This window comes from Tenrec ecaudatus, chromosome 15 (assembly GCF_050624435.1).
Source record: "Tenrec ecaudatus isolate mTenEca1 chromosome 15, mTenEca1.hap1, whole genome shotgun sequence".
Taxonomy (NCBI): domain Eukaryota; kingdom Metazoa; phylum Chordata; class Mammalia; order Afrosoricida; family Tenrecidae; genus Tenrec; species Tenrec ecaudatus.
This window is the reverse complement of record NC_134544.1, coordinates 104,834,801-104,852,908: the sequence shown is the minus strand read 5'-3', so window position 1 is coordinate 104,852,908 and position 18,108 is coordinate 104,834,801. Positions and strand designations below refer to the sequence as shown.

General features: G+C 41.1%; 1 protein-coding gene across 1 annotated transcript in view; it reads left to right on the top strand.

Moving 5' to 3' along the window:
• The window catches only part of LOC142427662 (uncharacterized), a 68,518-nt gene extending 50,562 nt beyond the window's left edge, over positions 1 to 17,956 (top strand). The window contains exon 4 of the mRNA XM_075532829.1: positions 17,817 to 17,956. Within this exon, the coding sequence (XP_075388944.1) occupies positions 17,817 to 17,956 (140 nt within the window). The remainder of the gene's footprint in view (positions 1 to 17,816) is intronic.
• The last annotated feature ends 152 nt before the right edge of the window (positions 17,957 to 18,108 follow it).

The following is an 18,108-nucleotide window of genomic DNA, read 5'->3' as shown; positions in this document are numbered from 1 at the left end:
TGATAGCCATGCTCCATCAGCTTTCTTCACCACATTTTCTTATTCACCTGCTTAGTCTTCAGTCATCAGGTCGAGAAGGTGAGCATCACAGAATGTCAGTTTAACAGAACATAGTATTCGTGCATTGCGGGAGTACTTGAGTGGAGGCCCGATGTCTATCTGCTACCTTAATACTAAACCTATAAATATATGCACATAGATCTATTTCCCCATCCTCATATATAAATATATTTACATACGTATGTGCCTTTATTTAGACCTCTACAAATGCCCTTTGCCTCCTAGCTCTTTCCTCTATTTTCTTTGACTTTCCTCCTGTCCCACTATCATGCTCACCTTCATTTGGGTTTCAGTAGTTCCTCTCAGTCACATACCCTTAATCGTGCCCTAACAGGCCTCTAACACCCTCCTCACCACCAATTTGGATCACTTTATTGTTCCCTTGACCCTGAATTTGTTAACACCACTACTTTTACCCCCACCTCCTCCTCTTCCATGTCCCCCTGGAACTGTCAGTCCCATTGTTTTCTCCTCCAGATTCTTCACCCAGCCTATCTTATTTAGACAGACCTGTGGAGATAATAACATGCACAAAAACAAGACAGAGCCAAACAAAGCAACAAAAGAAAGCAAAACAACAACAATAAAAAGCCAATGACAAAACAACAACAAAGGAAAGCCTGTGGTTAGTTCAAGGACTGTTTGTTGGCCTTTAGGAGTGCTTTCTGGTTGATTCTGATGGGGTGCCAAGTCCTGGCCCCAAAGTCTGTTTTTGGTATTCCCTGGGCACTTTGTTGCTCCGGTCCCCTTGCTGTTCTGTTGCACGCCCTTAGTGTTTTACCTCCATGTGGTGGGATCAGATCAGGTGAAATTCCCACTCTGTGTCTCCAGTGTTGTCCCCTGTAGGGCTATGAGTCAGTGCGGGATGTTTTGTCTCATAGTGGGGCCAGACATATGGTCTTCTCTATGGATTGGTTGCTCTGAGCGGGAATATTGTCCTCCAGTCCTGGTGGGCCAGGATGTGCTCCACTATCTTCCTCACCCTTCATTTGCTCCTGTGTTCTCTGCTCAGACATATCCTTCTCCCTCAGGAGCAGCTTCAGTGCTGTCCACTGAAATGAATTCCTCTGGGGGCCATAAATATTCTTAATAAGCTGTAAAGTTCGTCCTGGACTATGGAAATCAACACCTTGAGCTTTACACTCAATGCATGGGTTTCATTTCCACTGCCCCAAGCCACAGGGTGATATTAGGTCAGTCATTTAATCCAGTTGCCCTTATTACTTTCCAATTTGGAATTTTTAGAGTAATATGGGCCCAATGAAAGGGCAATCATATTTATTCCACCTTTCTACTACTGTAGAGAAATCATGCACAATTCTTTACAGCTTAAAATTACAACTACTTGGTTATTTCATGACTGTGATTAAGACATCACGTGAAGAAGAAGGTCTGTCTTATCTCTGTCCACATGCAGTTTCTCCTTGAGAATCTAATGGGTGAGTGAAGATGGTACTCTCATACATTCACCTCTCTTGCTACTTGAGGCTGTAGGATGAGAGCTAAGCAATAGCTAAAGCCAAAATCTTGTTCCAGCACACCTGGACCACCACTTTTTCTCCTGAGTGTTCTCCCAATGTAGCTGCTGTGCACCTCTAGAAAGCCAAGGAACAAAATGAAAGTTAGTTTAAAATATATACGTAGTTTAAATGATATATTTCATTTAAACCATACTACACGCACGAATTTCAGTGTTTAAATAATTTCTCAATTTGACCTCCCTGTTCTCTGAAGTGCCAACCTGCAATAGAAGCTGATGAACTATTGAGAAATGCCACATACCAGAAGATTTCCAAAGAATTAGACTAAGTGTGTGTGCCTGTGTATATAAGCTCTCTATAGATTTATAATCTACTTAAAATGATAGAACTATTGACATAAGGGAAGAGATTAGTTGTTGAACTATGTGACCTAAATTCACCATCTTGGGCTGTGAGTATGGGAGTCATAGCAGAGAGTTTTATCTCCGCAGGTGTAAAAATTCTATAAAAAATTCGGGACCCTATTCCTCAAAAACAAAAGTAAACCAAACAAATGATCTTCATCTTTACTTCTATGGAAATTCTAAGGAGTACAAAACAGATTTGTTAGTTCTTGAAAGCTATGGTGTATTCAATAATCTTTGCCTATACCATAATTCATATACATTAAGGTTTCATTGGTCTCTTAAAAGTCATTGTCAAGATTTCTTATCCCTGTTAGGTGATAGAGAATGACATGACTAGGGAAAGCCATAACGTAGTCCCAACCATGACATTAAAATATTCAAAGAGGTTTTTTTAGAAATTTATTTTACCTTGTTGTAATTACTGATTGCTTCTTGTATTGATACTGATTGTAGATTTAGGTGAAATGAATTCCTTGACTGAAGTAGTTTCTTGGTTTTTCATAATATTTTTATTGACTCACTTCAGAGGACTAAAGGTTTCTTTATGATGAAATATAAACCACCTGAAGGCTGTAATCATTGGCATCTATCAGTGAGTGCTAAATATCTCTTCACTTTCAGTCAGCATATTGGTGTCATCTGTGTGTCATAGTCATTTGACTTCTAATGGAAAAACGTCTGTTTTAATTAACCAAGTATTTCTGCTCTCTTCCCATGAAGATTTATACTCACAAAACCTTATGCAGCATGGCTGTGGGTCAGAATAGACTTAATGACATTGAGTTAGGGGCACTATGAAAGACACTTCTAAGAAATATAAAGCAAAATCATGAAAAGGGTATATTTGTAGAAAACAACTGAGATAATGACCTTATATACAAAATATGAACTAAGTTCTTAAAACTCAATAAATAAAAGTGACAGGAAACTAATTGTTTTTAGGTACTATTTTTAATGTTGAAGCTATTTGGTTGCTGTGATAATTACCTATCATTTATAATCTTTGTAATGTCCTTGATTCCCCTAATCTCTAACATTATGGTGCACACTTGTTTTTCTCTGTTAAGGCATAAGGGATAGGTATAGATGATAGATTGACAGATTGACAGAGAGATTGCTTGTGTTAGGCCTGGTTGTCTAGAGAATTCAAACCAGTCACTCAAATATGTGTAAGAAATAGCTTCATATGAAGAAGTAATTACATATTGACAAAAACATCCCGCCCAGTCCAACTCAAGTCCATGAGCCCGATACTATTCCATAGTTCCTATTTAGACTCATGCAGCCACATGCAATGATGCCGAATGCAGGAATATCACATGATGGTAGGTGCAAACTCTTGAGGATCCAATGTCTCTACAGCATAATGATGAAGACACAGAGTTGGGGGTGGCGTGGGGTTCCAATGTTCCTCCTTATGAGAAAACCATGCCCACAAGGAGGTACCATCAGTCTGTGACCTCAGTGACAGGCTAGATTTCACCACATTATATATTTTCAATCTGACATGAAATTATGTAACTACCATACTGATAGTGATAGATAGATGATAGATGGTGATGATAGATAGACATAGATGACAGATATCGATTAGATGATAGATGATGATAGAGATAGATATGACATATATTTATAGGGATAAGTATTTTAACAGTTTTATTAGTACTTCATCCACATGTCATACAATTCAATAATTCAATCATGTCAAGAAGAGTTGTGAACTTATCACCACTTTCAATTTTAGAACATTTTCTTCTTCCTTGTACTCATTATTATTCATGAAATTAATTTTTGTAAGTGTAGCAAAAATATACACAAGAAAACACTCTCCAATTACACAATTTCTACATGTAAAATTCAGTGCCATTAATTAAAACATTTCATGTACAAAGATTACTGATATCCTTTTCCAAATTAATCCACAACCATTAACATAAACTCAATGATCCCTAAACAACAGTGCTTTCTCCTTCAACCATGATAATCATTTGTCAAGTTTGGTTTCTTTCTGCTTGTTTGTTTTAGTTGCAATATTCTTCATACAGTATTCAAATATCACACGCTTCTATGTCGAGTTAAATTGCTTTTAAAATGAGTTTCATAGACATCATCACAATCATTTCAAGTGCTTCTTCCCCCCCTCCTGCACTTATTGTATGCTCCCCCAATTCCCTCACATCCCCAGTAAACCATTGCATTACTTATTGTCTCTATGCATCTACTCCTGTGCTTCACAATATGGGAAACCCAACAGAAATCAAAACAAACCGGCAAGAAGAAAATAATACGAATATAAAGATACAAATAAAAATTAAGAAAGAAAATACCACCAACAATATCTTTTTTTTTTTCCCAATGACCATAAAAGAAAACACAACTCATCAAGAAAGGAAAGCTCGTAGTTAGTTCACAGACTGTTTGTTGGCCCTTAGCAGTGTTTTCCAGTCCAGTCTGTGCGGGCACCAAGTCATGCCCCCAAAGTCCTCCTATGGCATTCCCTGGGGACCTTGTTGCTCCACTTCCTTGCTCTTCTGCTGCACCCCCTTAGTGCTATGCCTCGGTGTGGCGGGATCCGTTCCCGCACTGTGTCACCAGTGTTGTCCCTTCTAGGGCTATGGGTCTTTGAGGGACGTCGTGTCTCATCTTGGGCTGGCCATGTGGTCTTCTGTGTGGACTGTCTTCTCGGAGTGGGAACATCATCCTCAAGGCCTGGTGGGCCAAGATGTGCTCCACTCTCCCCTCCTCCCCCTTCGTCTGCTCCGTGTTCTCCATCAGATATGTCCCATTCCCGGAGCTGCAGATTCAGTGCCATCCTATGAAAAAACATTCGGGCGTGGGAGGGGGCACAGGGGGGGGGGAGGATCTGCTCAGATCTTTCGAGGGTCCAGGAGAGGGTGACTGCTCAGCTGGGCACAGGCATATGGGGCTCTGAGCTCTGGCTCCAGACACTGGTTGGGAATGTGGCTTTGTTGTTAACCAGTTGTGTTCCTGTGGGTCAGTGTCTGTGTCTTTTTGAGTGAGTTTTCTCATCTGGAAAGTAAAGGTATGCCATGGTCTAGTGTTCCATGTCACTAAGTGATCAAGAGGGGTTAACCCGAACCTGATTCAAACCATGTGCACATGTCAGGCGCATTCTAGATCTGGGGTGGCGATTCAGAGCCCAGGACAATGATAATGTCCAAGAGGTGATATAGGTGGCTTCGTATTGAAACGGGAAGCCCACTGTGGAAGTTTTGTCCTTCCGCTGATGGCCACTTCAACTCCTGCTAAAAGAGTTTCACTGGCTCAACAGCCGAGCCGGGAGCCAGTGCCATGAAAACCATGTGGCTAACTGGGACATAGGGCAGAGAGACATTTTTTACCTTGATGGCTTGGGAAGCCCCCCAATCTCCATGCAAACCTTCTGGTGTGAGTACTTTGGAAGCAATCATAGGCTGACAGTAATTCCAATCTTTCCTTTGACAATGTGTCCGTTCTCTTTGTTGAACCTGAGAAGATGGTCCCTGTGTCCTCCAAGACATTTCCTGGCTGGCCCCCGACTTGGACAGTTAGCACGGGATCCTGGGGGCCAGTGAAACAGAGCCCTGAGACATTCCTTCAGCTTCCTCAAGCGTTGTTGTCTCTCGCTTGGGTTTTTCTAGGCGAGGACGAGGCCCGTCCTCTCTAGTGGAGGTTTGTCCGTCTCTCCTGGGGTTTTCAATGCAATGGTTTTTCCAATGTCTGTCTCTTCTGTAGTAGGCACCTGGATCCTTCCTTCCTCGGGGCTTGGCGGTGCCACAGGCCAGTCTCTCCGTGAGTGGGCCATGATCTCTTTTCCTGAGTCTCTGGTGTGTCCCATGGCAATTCCTAGTATTTTAGCTATTTCTTTGTCTCTGTCGTGGTAGGGTCATCTGTGTTGTGATACACCCACTAAGACACATCTACCAAATCATGAAGTTTGTTCCCTTCAAATGCTTCCCATTTCTTTTTCATGTCTGAGGCGGACTGAGTAATAAAGGCAATACTTATTTCCCTCTTGTTCTCGGGAGCCTCTGGGTCCACAGATGCTGCCGCCGCCACTGCCATCACCGCTGCTTGTCCCGGACAGGAATCGCCACCTCAATGGCTGCTGCCACCCTCCGTGCACGCGCCTCCGGTGTCCCGCTTCCGGACGCTCTATCCCACAGCCAAGTGCCATCCACCGCACTTCTGGCAGATCCCTCACATGCTTATGAAAGCTGGACAAAGACTGGAAAGTTGATTCTATGAATTATGGTGTTGGTGAAGAATACTGACTATGCCAAAAACTGCCCGGCGCCCCGCGCAGCGCGCTCCGGATCCGATGTGCCGTCAGTAGCCCCAACCGCCGCGGCCGCCCCACTCGGTCACCTCGCGCCCGCCCGAAGCGCCACTACGCCACCCCACCAACAATATCTTAAAAGCAAAAAAAAAAATCTTAAAAGCCAGAGAAGAAATTACTGTAGTGGAAAAAGTGAGAAATATTTGAACCTAGAGCAAATTCATGTTGAGTAAAGAGAGATCACCTGAACAAGTATCATATTATACTATGGTTTGATTTACCATAATCAAGATTACAATGATCTCTGGCTGATAGTAAAGCTGCTCAAGACCCTTTCCTGTGTTTAAAGGGGATATGCCAGAGGATTACTCTCACTAGATGGTTTGAAAATGGATTTGGGGTCCCCACTGTCCTACATACTTTTCTATAATTTTTTTGTTTTGTTTTTCATAATTTAAGCTTTGCTGTTTTTCTCTTCATCATATTTGGATTTTGTTATGATCTGTGCATCACACATGTGTTTCTTCCATGTGGACTTAGTTGACACCTCACTTAGATTGATGATCGTTTGAATAAAGATAGAACACCTGCTCTGACTTCCCTGCAAGATGCCACTGATCTTCCAGGCAAGACGCAGATAGAGGACCTCTGTCTGACCTGCTCTGATCTTCTGGGCAAGATGCTGATAGAAGATCAACTCTGATCTTCCTTTCAAAATGCTGATAGACGACCTGCTCTGATCTTCCTTGTGAGATGCTGATAGACAATGTCTACCACCCTGGACCAGTGATATTGACTCTTGTGCAGACTGTTCATTTGCTTGATTCTTAGCCCTCCCCCTCACTGCTGGCCTCGACCCAGACACAGGGCCACTGGCGGCTGCTAAGTTGGGTAGACCAGCAGTGAGTGGGAAATTTGTCATTTTCCTCACCGCCAGTGGGAGGTTGACGAGCAATCTCATGCTGGCAACCTGTGGGAGATGTTCCGATGTGCTCATGCTCTTTGGCTCCCCTGGGATCTGAGCCCAGGTCTGCCATCAGCTAGCCCACAGATGGGTCCAACAATTCTCCCTCTTCCTCTTCAGCAAACTTTTGGGTAGTAATGGGTTGGGTTCCATTTTCTTTTTTAAAAATCATTTTATTGGGGGCTTATACAACTCTTATCACAATCCATAATTCATCAATTCTGTCAAGTACATTTGTACATTTCTTTTTTCTAATTTTATTGTTTCAAAATGTTTCAAGAAACAAATCAACCTTTATCTGTATTTCATGATTTTACTTCAAAACACTGCCCTAATCTCCCATCTGTTCTGTTCAAGATGCATGCGTATTAAGGGACGCTCTGTGTGTGTTTGTGTATCCAACATACACACCTGTTTGTGCAGTGTCGTGTTTACCAAACACTCGGGAGGTGAGCCAGCCAGTAGTCTGGGTCGGGCAAACAATGAGGTGCGACCTCCTGGTGAATGTGTTCACCTTCCTCCTGACCCTGATCTTGGGAGCACCGCTCGCAGGTGGGCCAGCTCTGGCTCCTCTCTGGCAAACAGCGTCCCCTCCTCCTCCTTTGAAAAGTTCTGGATAATGATTTCATTTCTCAAGTGTATCATTTAAAAATTTTAAGTTTAAAATCGGGCAGTTTATATTTAATTATTTTATTTAAAAACCCGGTGTGTCTGGCATGCATAGAGGGTGATGGTGAGTGTGTGTGTGTGTGTGTGTGTGTGTGTGTGCGCGCGCGCGCCTGCGTGTGCATGCGCGCCAGAAAAAGAGATGAGTCAAGCCCCGGCATGGCATAACCCAAGAAAGGACACACTCACTAAGGTGGTGTAAAAAACACAGCCAAATCCTATGTTAGGATCAACATGCTGATAATACCGACTTGGAAACAGCAACTGAGTGAGAAGACAGGCTAAGCTACTGAGCAGGGTACCCTTGCTGGGGAAAGTTCCCACCTCCACTCCAGAACCAACAAATGAGAGAATTGTCCTTGCAAGACGCTGGTAGAGGATCAATCTGCTCTGCCCTTCCTTGTGAGAAACCGCTCACCTTCCCTGAAAGACGCTGATAGATGACCGGCTCTGATCTTCCCAAAGACGATGTTCAACAGTTGCGGCAGAGGAACTATTTGACAGCAGCAAAATTCTTCTAGTGCAATGGAAATATGGCATTTTGACATATAAAAGCATTTAAAACTCCTCAACGTAGCAGTTAGCCTTCAGTAAGCAAAAATTTTTAAAAGGTCAGGAATCTCAAGAGAGAAATTAGATTATAAAAGTGTTTATTAAAAATATATGAAACAGAGGAAGGAGCTGGGAGTCAAGGGGCATTTATGGAGGTCTAGACAAAGACATGTACATGCAAATATATATATATATATATATATATATATATATATATATATATATATATATATGGATGGGGAAATAGATCTATGTGTTTATATTTACAGGTTTAGTATTAAGGTGGCAGAAGGACCTTGGGCCTCTACTCCAGCACTCCCTCAATGCATGAATACTTTCTTTTATTAAATTTGCACTCTATGATGCTCACTCTCCCGACACAACTGCTGAAGCCAAAGTGGGTGAACAAGTAAATGTGGCGAAGAAAGCTGATGGTGCCCGGCTATCGAAAGAGATAGTGTCTGGGGTCTTAAAGGCTTGAAGGTGAACAAGCGGCCATCTAGCTCAGAAGCAATAAAGCACACATGGAAGAAGCACACCAGCCGGTGCGATCACGAGGTGCCAAAGGGACCAGGTATAAGGCATCATGCAACAAAAAAAAGAATATATATATGTATGTATGTGTGTGTGTGTATATATATATAGTGAATGAAGGGGGAAGTGCAGAGTGGATACCCGAGGCCCAAGTGTCGACCACTGGAGATCCCCTCAGAGAGGGGTTTAAGAGAGGAGATAGGTCAGTGAGGGTGTGATGTAGTACCCCCAGATCCTGGATGCTTCCTCCCCCCAACTACCATGATCCGAATTCTACCTTGCAGGACAGGATACGGCAGAGGTTGTACACTGGTGCATATGGGAGCTGGAGGCACAGGGAACCCAGGGTGGACGATACCTTCAGGACCAGGGGTGTGAGGGGTGAGGCTGGGAGAGTGGAGGGTGAGTGGGTTGGAAAGGGGGAACTGATTACAAGGATCCACATGTGATCTCCTCCCTGGGAGATGGACGGCAGAGAAGGGGGGATAGGGAGACTCTGGATAGGGCAAGATATGACAAAATAACAATCTGGGGATTTTCAAGGGCTCGTGAGGGAGGGGGGAGCGAGAGGGAGGGGGAAAAAAAGAGGACCTGATGCAAAGGGCTTAAGTGGAGAGCAAATGCTTTGAGAGTGATTAGGGCAAAGAATGTAAGGATGTGCTTTGTGCAATTGATGTATGTATATGTGTGGATTGTGATAAGAGTTATATGAGCCCCTAATAAAATGTAAACAAAGAAAAAAAGAAGAAAGAAAATGATTAGGGCAAAGAATGTACAGATGTGCTTTATACAATTGATGTATGCATTATGTATGGATTGTGATAAGAGTTGTATGAGCCCCTAATAAAATGTTTTTTAAAAGTGTATGAAACAATCTCTGAAGGTGACTCTAAGGTGAATAAAGACTGTAAACCTAATGGCAAAATAAAGTGCACACAGCACCTAGTTTTCACTCTATATATTCCATTTCCTTGGCTATGTGGCTCAAGAAATTGAAATTGTTATACATGTACAGTGCAATTGAAAATACATAAAGGGAAATGCGTAATGAAAAATGAAACGAAAATATTCCCAATATAATAAAAAAGTTGGACAATTTTGAACAGTGACAAAACACAATATAGATTTGGATTATGATGTAAAGTTGAAAAACAATATCACTGAGTCTTCACCACATTAATAAATGGTTGAATGAATAAAATAAACAGGGACAGAAAGAAACATCTCCTACAAAAGAATTTCAAGTGACACATACTTGCACTCACGCACACACACACACATCAATGCACCCACATTGAAAGACTAAAGAGTGTCATCTTTCAAGAGCTCATTTTACTTGTAGCCACAATTACATTAAATCACATATTGAATTTGAGGAATAAACTGTGGAAGATCGCTTTAAAGTGCTAATTATAAAGATTTCACCTTGAGGAATGAGGTGCACGTGACAGAAGCCACAGTAGTTTAATTGGCATACACCCGAAAATGTTTGACCATAGATTAGAAAAAGCAAAGAACACTTGATACCTTTGGATGATGGCATTGGGGATGGATACTTAATATGTAGTAGATCCCTGTGTGGGAACTAGTGTTGCCAGAATTCTCTGTAGAAGTGAGCGTGGCAGGACTTCATCTAATACACTTTGGACATAAGATCAAGAGGGGCCAGTTCTTGGGGAATGGCATTATGACTGGTGAAGTAGATGGTCGTGAAAAATGTAAGGCCCTCAGTAGCTGCCGCAACAGGCTCAAACACGGATGGTGACGGTGACCCAGGGCCAGGCAGTGCTTTGTTCGAATGCACAGAGCCCACTCGATGGCACCTAACTACAACAATGCAAACAAACAAACAAACTTAATTCATCTTGCTGTTTGCGTCAGGGAGAACTCAAAAGAGCATACACTTAAAAATATAGATCTTGATATATGAACATGTTTACATTGAGCACATGAACTGTGAACCAGTGCTGAACTAGAAAAGAGCAAACACTAGGGGAAAAGGCAATGCCAAGTCATAGTTGGCTCCAGCCGGGACATTTCTGTGTGAGAGGACAGAGGGTCAGAGGTGAACGTCATTCTGCTCTGACATGTTACTCATCCTAAACCAGACCCTACTGACTTCACCCTGAAACCCTAAGAGGGTTTCACATGTAGTAAGCCACTGAGATCTCTATAATGAGTCAGTATTTCAGAAGCAGGTTAACAGAACTGTTCTCTAACATTCAGCTCGTGTTCCAGTGTTGAACTGCTTTCACCACACAGCACCTCCAGCTGCATAAAATGAGTTTGGGAAAGTTTCCCTGGATTCCTGGGGTTCATCAAACACTAGTGTTTGGAATTTCAGGTGGAGTCATTTCTCTAACATGTAAAACAGGCGACCTTCTCTGCATGGGACAATAGCTTCTCCTGTGACAATTGTTTGCTTCATGAATATCAATTGTAGACCAGGACTCATAAAAATGGGAGAAACCCCTTGGGTGAAACAGTGAGATGGAGAAGCGTCCCCAGAGCACAACAGGAACCAGTCCTGAAACTGCTCATCTGCACCTGTTCTTGGGTTGTAGCCTGTGATCTGTGGGTCCTGCGCACCCCGTGCGGCCCAGATCTCTCCCTGCAGGGAGTTTGTTTCTGGGATCACACTGACCTCCTCTCGCTGTCTTTCTCACGGAGTAATAGACAACCTTGTCTTCCACTTTATAATGTCCATTTGCAGACAAACTGTGTTCTTGCCATTGTCTCTGCAGATGGTGAAATGACACTTCATGGAGTCTGAATGGTTTGTGGTCCTGCGATGAAGTACTGACACAGAGAGATGGGGAAAGTCTACACACCAAGGTATTTTGTATCCTCCTCCCTTGAGGAGCTAATTTCACAGGAAGTCATTTTCTTTGTTTCTCATCTCTAGGTGCATACTCTGTAAATAAAGAGGGGGTTGAAGCACAGCTGCCATCCCTTCAGGCTTCCTGACACTCTCAGGATGTGAGTTTTCACAGCGTGTGTCTCACACAGTCACAGGGGGCAGTGTCCTTGGACTTCAGGCTGCTAATCTGTAGATAAGCTGTGCTACTGGGGCATCCAAGGAGAAGACATAGCCCTGTGTGAAGCTCTGGACATATGTTGACTTCCCAGTGTGGGTGTTGATCCAGCCCATCCACTGAAGGCTTTTTCCTGGTGCTTGTCACACCCAATTCATATCGTAGCTGGAGAAGGTGTGTCCAGAAGTCCTGCAGGACACTTTCACCTACGCTCCTGGCTTCTGCACCTGGGCCCCAGACTTTACTAACTCCATCTAGGCGTGCACACCTGCGAGGAAGTAAACTATAAGGCGAGGGCTCTGGAGCTGCCACAGTCTTCCCTCTGGCCTCATCCATGTCGTAGCTTACCCAGCACGGCTGCCAATAGGAAAATACAGCTCCACAATCACTCCTGATGCATGCACTTCAGTGTCAGTGATTCAAGAGCAACCTATATGGCAATGTCCTAGTTTATTGTGGTATCAGAGGTGATGGCTTCAGCGTTCAACTCCATAGGGCACTTGTATGTACACATAATTCACATCCATGAATGCATTTTTGATCTACATCAGGTATAAATAAGAGGAAACCTGAAGAATTTGACAGAGCCACACACCAGCATAGCTCATCTGCTCATCTGAAATGTGGTCTGGAATCCTGATGGCTAGTGGGGGTGAATCTCATGATCTCATGATGTGGTTTGACAGCTGGTCATGACTGGTATCCATTTATACTCGACCCCTATAATTTCACTGACTTCATAGATGAGATCTGACAAAATCAGCTTCTCATGGACTAATACTGACCAATCAAGGGGTCATTCCTCTGTGTCTGTGATGAAGTAGAGTGATGTTTCACTGACTCACTGGGGTGGGTGTGGGGGAAGTCTTACTCATTTTACTATATCATCTTCACTATTACTACTTATGGAATGAGTGTGTTTTCATAAATAGTCAGCTATATCTTCCATGAACTTATTTTTTCTTACTCAGTTAAATAACGTATACCAAAATATTATTTCATTAGGCATAATTTGCTTACTTCCTCTTTTCACATAAAAACCAGCACACAAAACGTAACATAAGAAAAATTGAAAAACAACCAATTGAATAATACAAAAGTGTGTAAATTATTAAGAAAACATTCACAACCAAGCAATACAATATTTGAAATATAAGGAAATATTAATTTATCACCGTAAGTCTGACAGTATTCCCTAAATAAATTTAATTAATTTGCAAGATATGTTAAAGATACATTGGCAAGATTAACATAAGTTGTAAAATTTAATTTAAAAAATAGCATCAATGTTGTGAAAAAGATTGGCAAGATGCCATAAGATTAGGACATATCTCTACAAACTCAGAAATTTTCTAGAGTGCAGTACCTATTTTCTGGGAAAAAAATCCTTCCTTGCCTGAATGGTCCTAAAACAATTCAAGTGCGTAGGGCTCATGGAAACTCAGCAATCGTTGGAGGCTCTTCATTTCAAGGCCAGGGCATTGTTTTCTCAGGTTTCAACTCAAAGAACCTAGGGACAAAGCATAAGGGTCGATCAAATGTAGATCAGTTTCCCGGTGCTGGACGATGGAACACCCCATACTATCTATCCACTCATACCTCTATAATGTGTAATCACGTGGAGATAATCACAACTCTCTGCCCACATACAAGCTCTAGGCCCTCTCTGGACCCCTGCCCCTCCATTTCCACTCTGGACACCTGCTCTTTCTCTCTTCGTCTGACTCCTCCTCCTCTGAGTCAGGCATCTATTCCGTATTCTGCAATGTGAGCCATGGATGCACTGATGCTGAGAGTCCTTCCATGCACCCATCAGAGAACTGAAGTGAATTGGCATATCGAAAGTCACCCGAAATCTGGAGGAGGTCTATTTAGAGGGGCATGGCTTCATTCTGCTTACCTGAATCAGAAGCTACTGAACCCATGTATTTGAAAAAACAAAAACCAAATAAAACAAAAATGTAAATTAAAAATTTATAAATTTCTAGAGATTGAGTACTGTTTGCTGTGACAGTGTGAAACTATTGGGGCCAGTCATTAGTGAAGCACCACATTTTGTGGGCTTTGACTATAAAACCCCTCCAGATTTTTACGTGAACTTTCAAAATAAGCCCTGGGTTTCAGACACTGGAGAGGGAGACTTTTATCAACTCAAAAGATTTCTCACCAGCGGAAGGTCAATTCCATTGACTTTTCATATCTGGAGGTAAAATATTTTCCCTATCAACCACACACCCCATATCTTACCCATGAGACCTAAGTGTGAGGGTATAGTGAACAAGTATTAAAAGATCCAAGATAAAGAAAGGAGATACTGCAATGAAGTAAAGGAACACGGACAGGCCAAACTATAAACTACACCACAGGCATGAAGGTCAGAGTCTTACTGCCCAGGTGCTATAAAAGATTCAGCCTCAATCAGAAGAACACACAGAAAACTCCCTGTTCTCCCACTTCATCACCATGTAGATTCCCAGCATCACAATCCTGCATTACAATTTAGAGTGGGAAGAATCTGCTCCTCTGTGGAGAAAACAAAACAAAACAAATTACATATAGCAAACATAGCTATAGTCTAACCCTTGCCAGGTTAGCACGAATCCCCACAAAACTTAGTTTCCCACAAAACTTAGTTCTGAAAAATGTTTCTACCTCAAAGAAACACTCATTATTAAGATAAATTTTCATTTATCTGAATACGCCCATCACATTTGTAGACTGATTTTCTGTGTTGCCATACCTCAAATTTAACTCATTAGTCTTATTGAAGGTTTTTAAATTTTATTTTACATTGAAAACTGACCTGAGTATTTTTTCAATGTCTTGTCCAATCAGTATTCTTTACCAAATCGCTGTAGTTTGTCCAATAGAAGTGTGCAGGACACATGGTTCTAGAAATGGAGTGCTGTGTGAAAAAGAGCCCTTATTCATAGACGTGGAGACCGTGGGACAAAATTATTTGCAGAGCACATTGAAATCTGCAAACGAAGTGAAAAGACTACAATGGATGGATGGATGGATTTTGATAAGAGTAGTACGAACCCCCAGTAAATTGATTTTAAAAAAGAAGAAAAGAAATGTCTAGGAAATGATTGTGACATATGTACAAATGTTCTTGATACCATTGATGTATGGGTACAAGAACTGTAAGAGTCCTCAATAAAATTTATTCTTTTTTAAAAAAATAGTGAGGAGACTTAGAGATGATCACATTCTAATAGAGAATAAGTCAAGTGTAGCAATGAATAAAGAAAACATAAATAGCAATTAAGTAATTTCAAAATATAATGAAATTAGTATGTGAATCCAGAGGCCTCAGGATAATCTGCCAAGTTTAAAAGACAAAATGAAAATTATTTATGATACCTAAGATGTATCATAAAGAGCAAACTTGTCATTATCCAAAACAGTTGACTAGGACTAGAATTCAGATTAGGAGCACCAGGAAGAAACATGTGGTTAATATCTTATAGAGAGAGTCCAGACTGCATCACATTTGAGAATGACATGTTGTTTTGTATATGTACCGTCCATTTTGACTAAAGATCACTCTTAATAGAGACTGGAACTGCCCCCATAGGGATCTCTAAACTGTAATCTTTTTGGACACCAATTGTCAGTTTAACTGTGCAAGGGACCTGCTCACCTTTCAAACAGCATCCACGATCTTGAACTTTGTGTCGCCAGGGATTGCTACATCATCACTTACAACTGTGTAGAGAAACACAGTTTACAAAAACGTTTAATTGGCATGTATAAGGTTTAACTGTAAGCAAGGGTTTTTCCATCTCAATCCTATCACCCACCTAATCTGGGTTGAGAGCAGTAACCTCTATTAACAGGAAATTAATCTCTATTAAGCAGTAAATAAAGGGAGAACATGCTTTCTGTGATGTCCATAAAGATGACTTCATTATTTTTATTTCGTTTTTTTAGTATTACACCTCTCTTTCATTTATATTCATGCTTATGCAAAATGAACCACATAGTATATTTGAACATATGAAAACTGTCTTGTCTATCACACTATTAATTATAAAAGTTTATAAGAGAACATGTGTTCACATTCTATTGAAAAAACAGAGTTGTTGGTCCTAGTTAGAATACGAAAATGAAAGTACCATTGCCATGTTCACACTGTAAATCCAACATTCATTATAGAATGTATAATAAATAGAAAGTGTAGACAAGGGTCTTAAATGACTTCAGGGTATGTAATAAAATTCCCAGAAAAGGATAGAGGCATGGGTCTTAAACAGAATTGGAAGTTGTCTCATATGTGAATGTCAGTAGGTTGAGAAATACCCAACTCAATGTAATCAATAGAAGAAATATATCCCTAACATCTATACATATGGTAAGAGGGAAAACAAATTAAAAAACTAGGTTGTCTACATAAACATCTATCAAGAGTGTGCCAGGCCTAAGAATGGCCTGCTATTTTGTCAAACTACAGTGCACACAAAGGACCACGGAACCCATCACCTGCATTATGCAGAGATATCAAACCAAAAGAGGAAGCCCCACTTAAAATGAGGAGCACAAGAAATAGTCTGTCATCTCTAGAGGAGAATTTTCCAATTAGAACACCAATGGTAATGCTGAACCTGCCTTGGAATGCACAACAGTTCATATAATTTCTGCTCAACATACCCCCCTTCTCCTTCCCTCAGGATCATAGTCTTCCAAAAGTTGAGGGAAAAATAGAAAACTTTTTACTTTTTAATTACATTTCTCAGTGAACTATTTGAAACTCAATTATCCTACTCTCATAGATTAAAAGTTCTCTCTTCCCTGGCCTCCTCAGAATGGTATGATTTACCTTTAAAATAGAGAGCCAAGAGGTCATTTCCTGGCAATATTCAGAAAAAAGAATAAGATTTTCTATTCTGTCATTTTTCATCTGCAAATTAATACACATTTTCCTCCTGTCATCATTTATATTCAAGGAATATATAGAGATAATAGTGTATAAGTTTATTAGCTCAAAAAAAGTAGATTAGCTTAATTCTGGATAATTACATGTTACTACTGAAAACGTTCTCTGAAGATCAATTTAATAATAATAATAAGCCACCATTTCTGGTAGGTATAGGGGACCTTTGGGTGGGTCTCATTGATTAATAGCTAATATCATTCCAACATTTCCCAAAAATGCCAAGTACAAGAATTTAAAAATAATTACTAAACAATCCTGTATAATAAGTAGTCTACTTACATCAGACTATAAGCTAATGTTCACTTTCGATGAGGCAAGATAAATGATTTCTAACAAAAGCTGCCTCTGCAATCATTATATTAGAAATAATTATTATGAAAAATATATAGATAGGTCCTAGTAAATGGCAAAATATTTCCAAGACAAAGTTTAATAACAAAAATAAGGGAGGGATTGGCGCATTTAATATAAATACTGAACACATTGTGATAGAATTCTAATAATGCTGGCTTCAGGGAATAACACACTTTATTGAATGAGACTTTTTGGAAAATCAGGGATCAATTCTTCAGTTATTTAAACTGTTCTACTTGAAGACCAAAAACGCGTGGTTCAATATACAAAATAGTTATCAACACAGCTCATTTTAAAGAGCAAAACACGCATCAAATGAGATTTCTGCAGTTGTATTCTCACTGCAGGATCGTGTAGAATATGCACCTTTTTCTAACTTTGGGTTAAAATATCTACAAGACTGTGGTCTTCGAGGCCTTATTCCATCTGCCAGTTCTTGCCGATCCTCAGGAGACAGTAGATGCTCTCTCATTCCACTCATCACCATCTTAAGGCAATCAGGGTTGTCTTGAATGAAGGGTTCAACTGGGACGGTTTTACACCAGAAATTCTTGGAGATGAGAGGAAATCTGACGTTAGCGAGGACATCAATCATAAAAAGCTGGCGATTCGGCGCATCATGTCTCAGTCCCCTGACGGCAGCATCATAAACCTGCTCCTCTGTGCTCACGGTCAGGGGTCCTGATTGAGCAGACATGTTACTCGCTGAGCATCAAGTTAGAGAAACTCCTCAGTTTTGTAAACGTCAGTGAAATGCTGGTGAATAAAGGCGTGTACAGTGGCTTTCAACTCAGGACAGTCTAGACACGCTGCTAGAACGCTTAGACCAAGACAGTT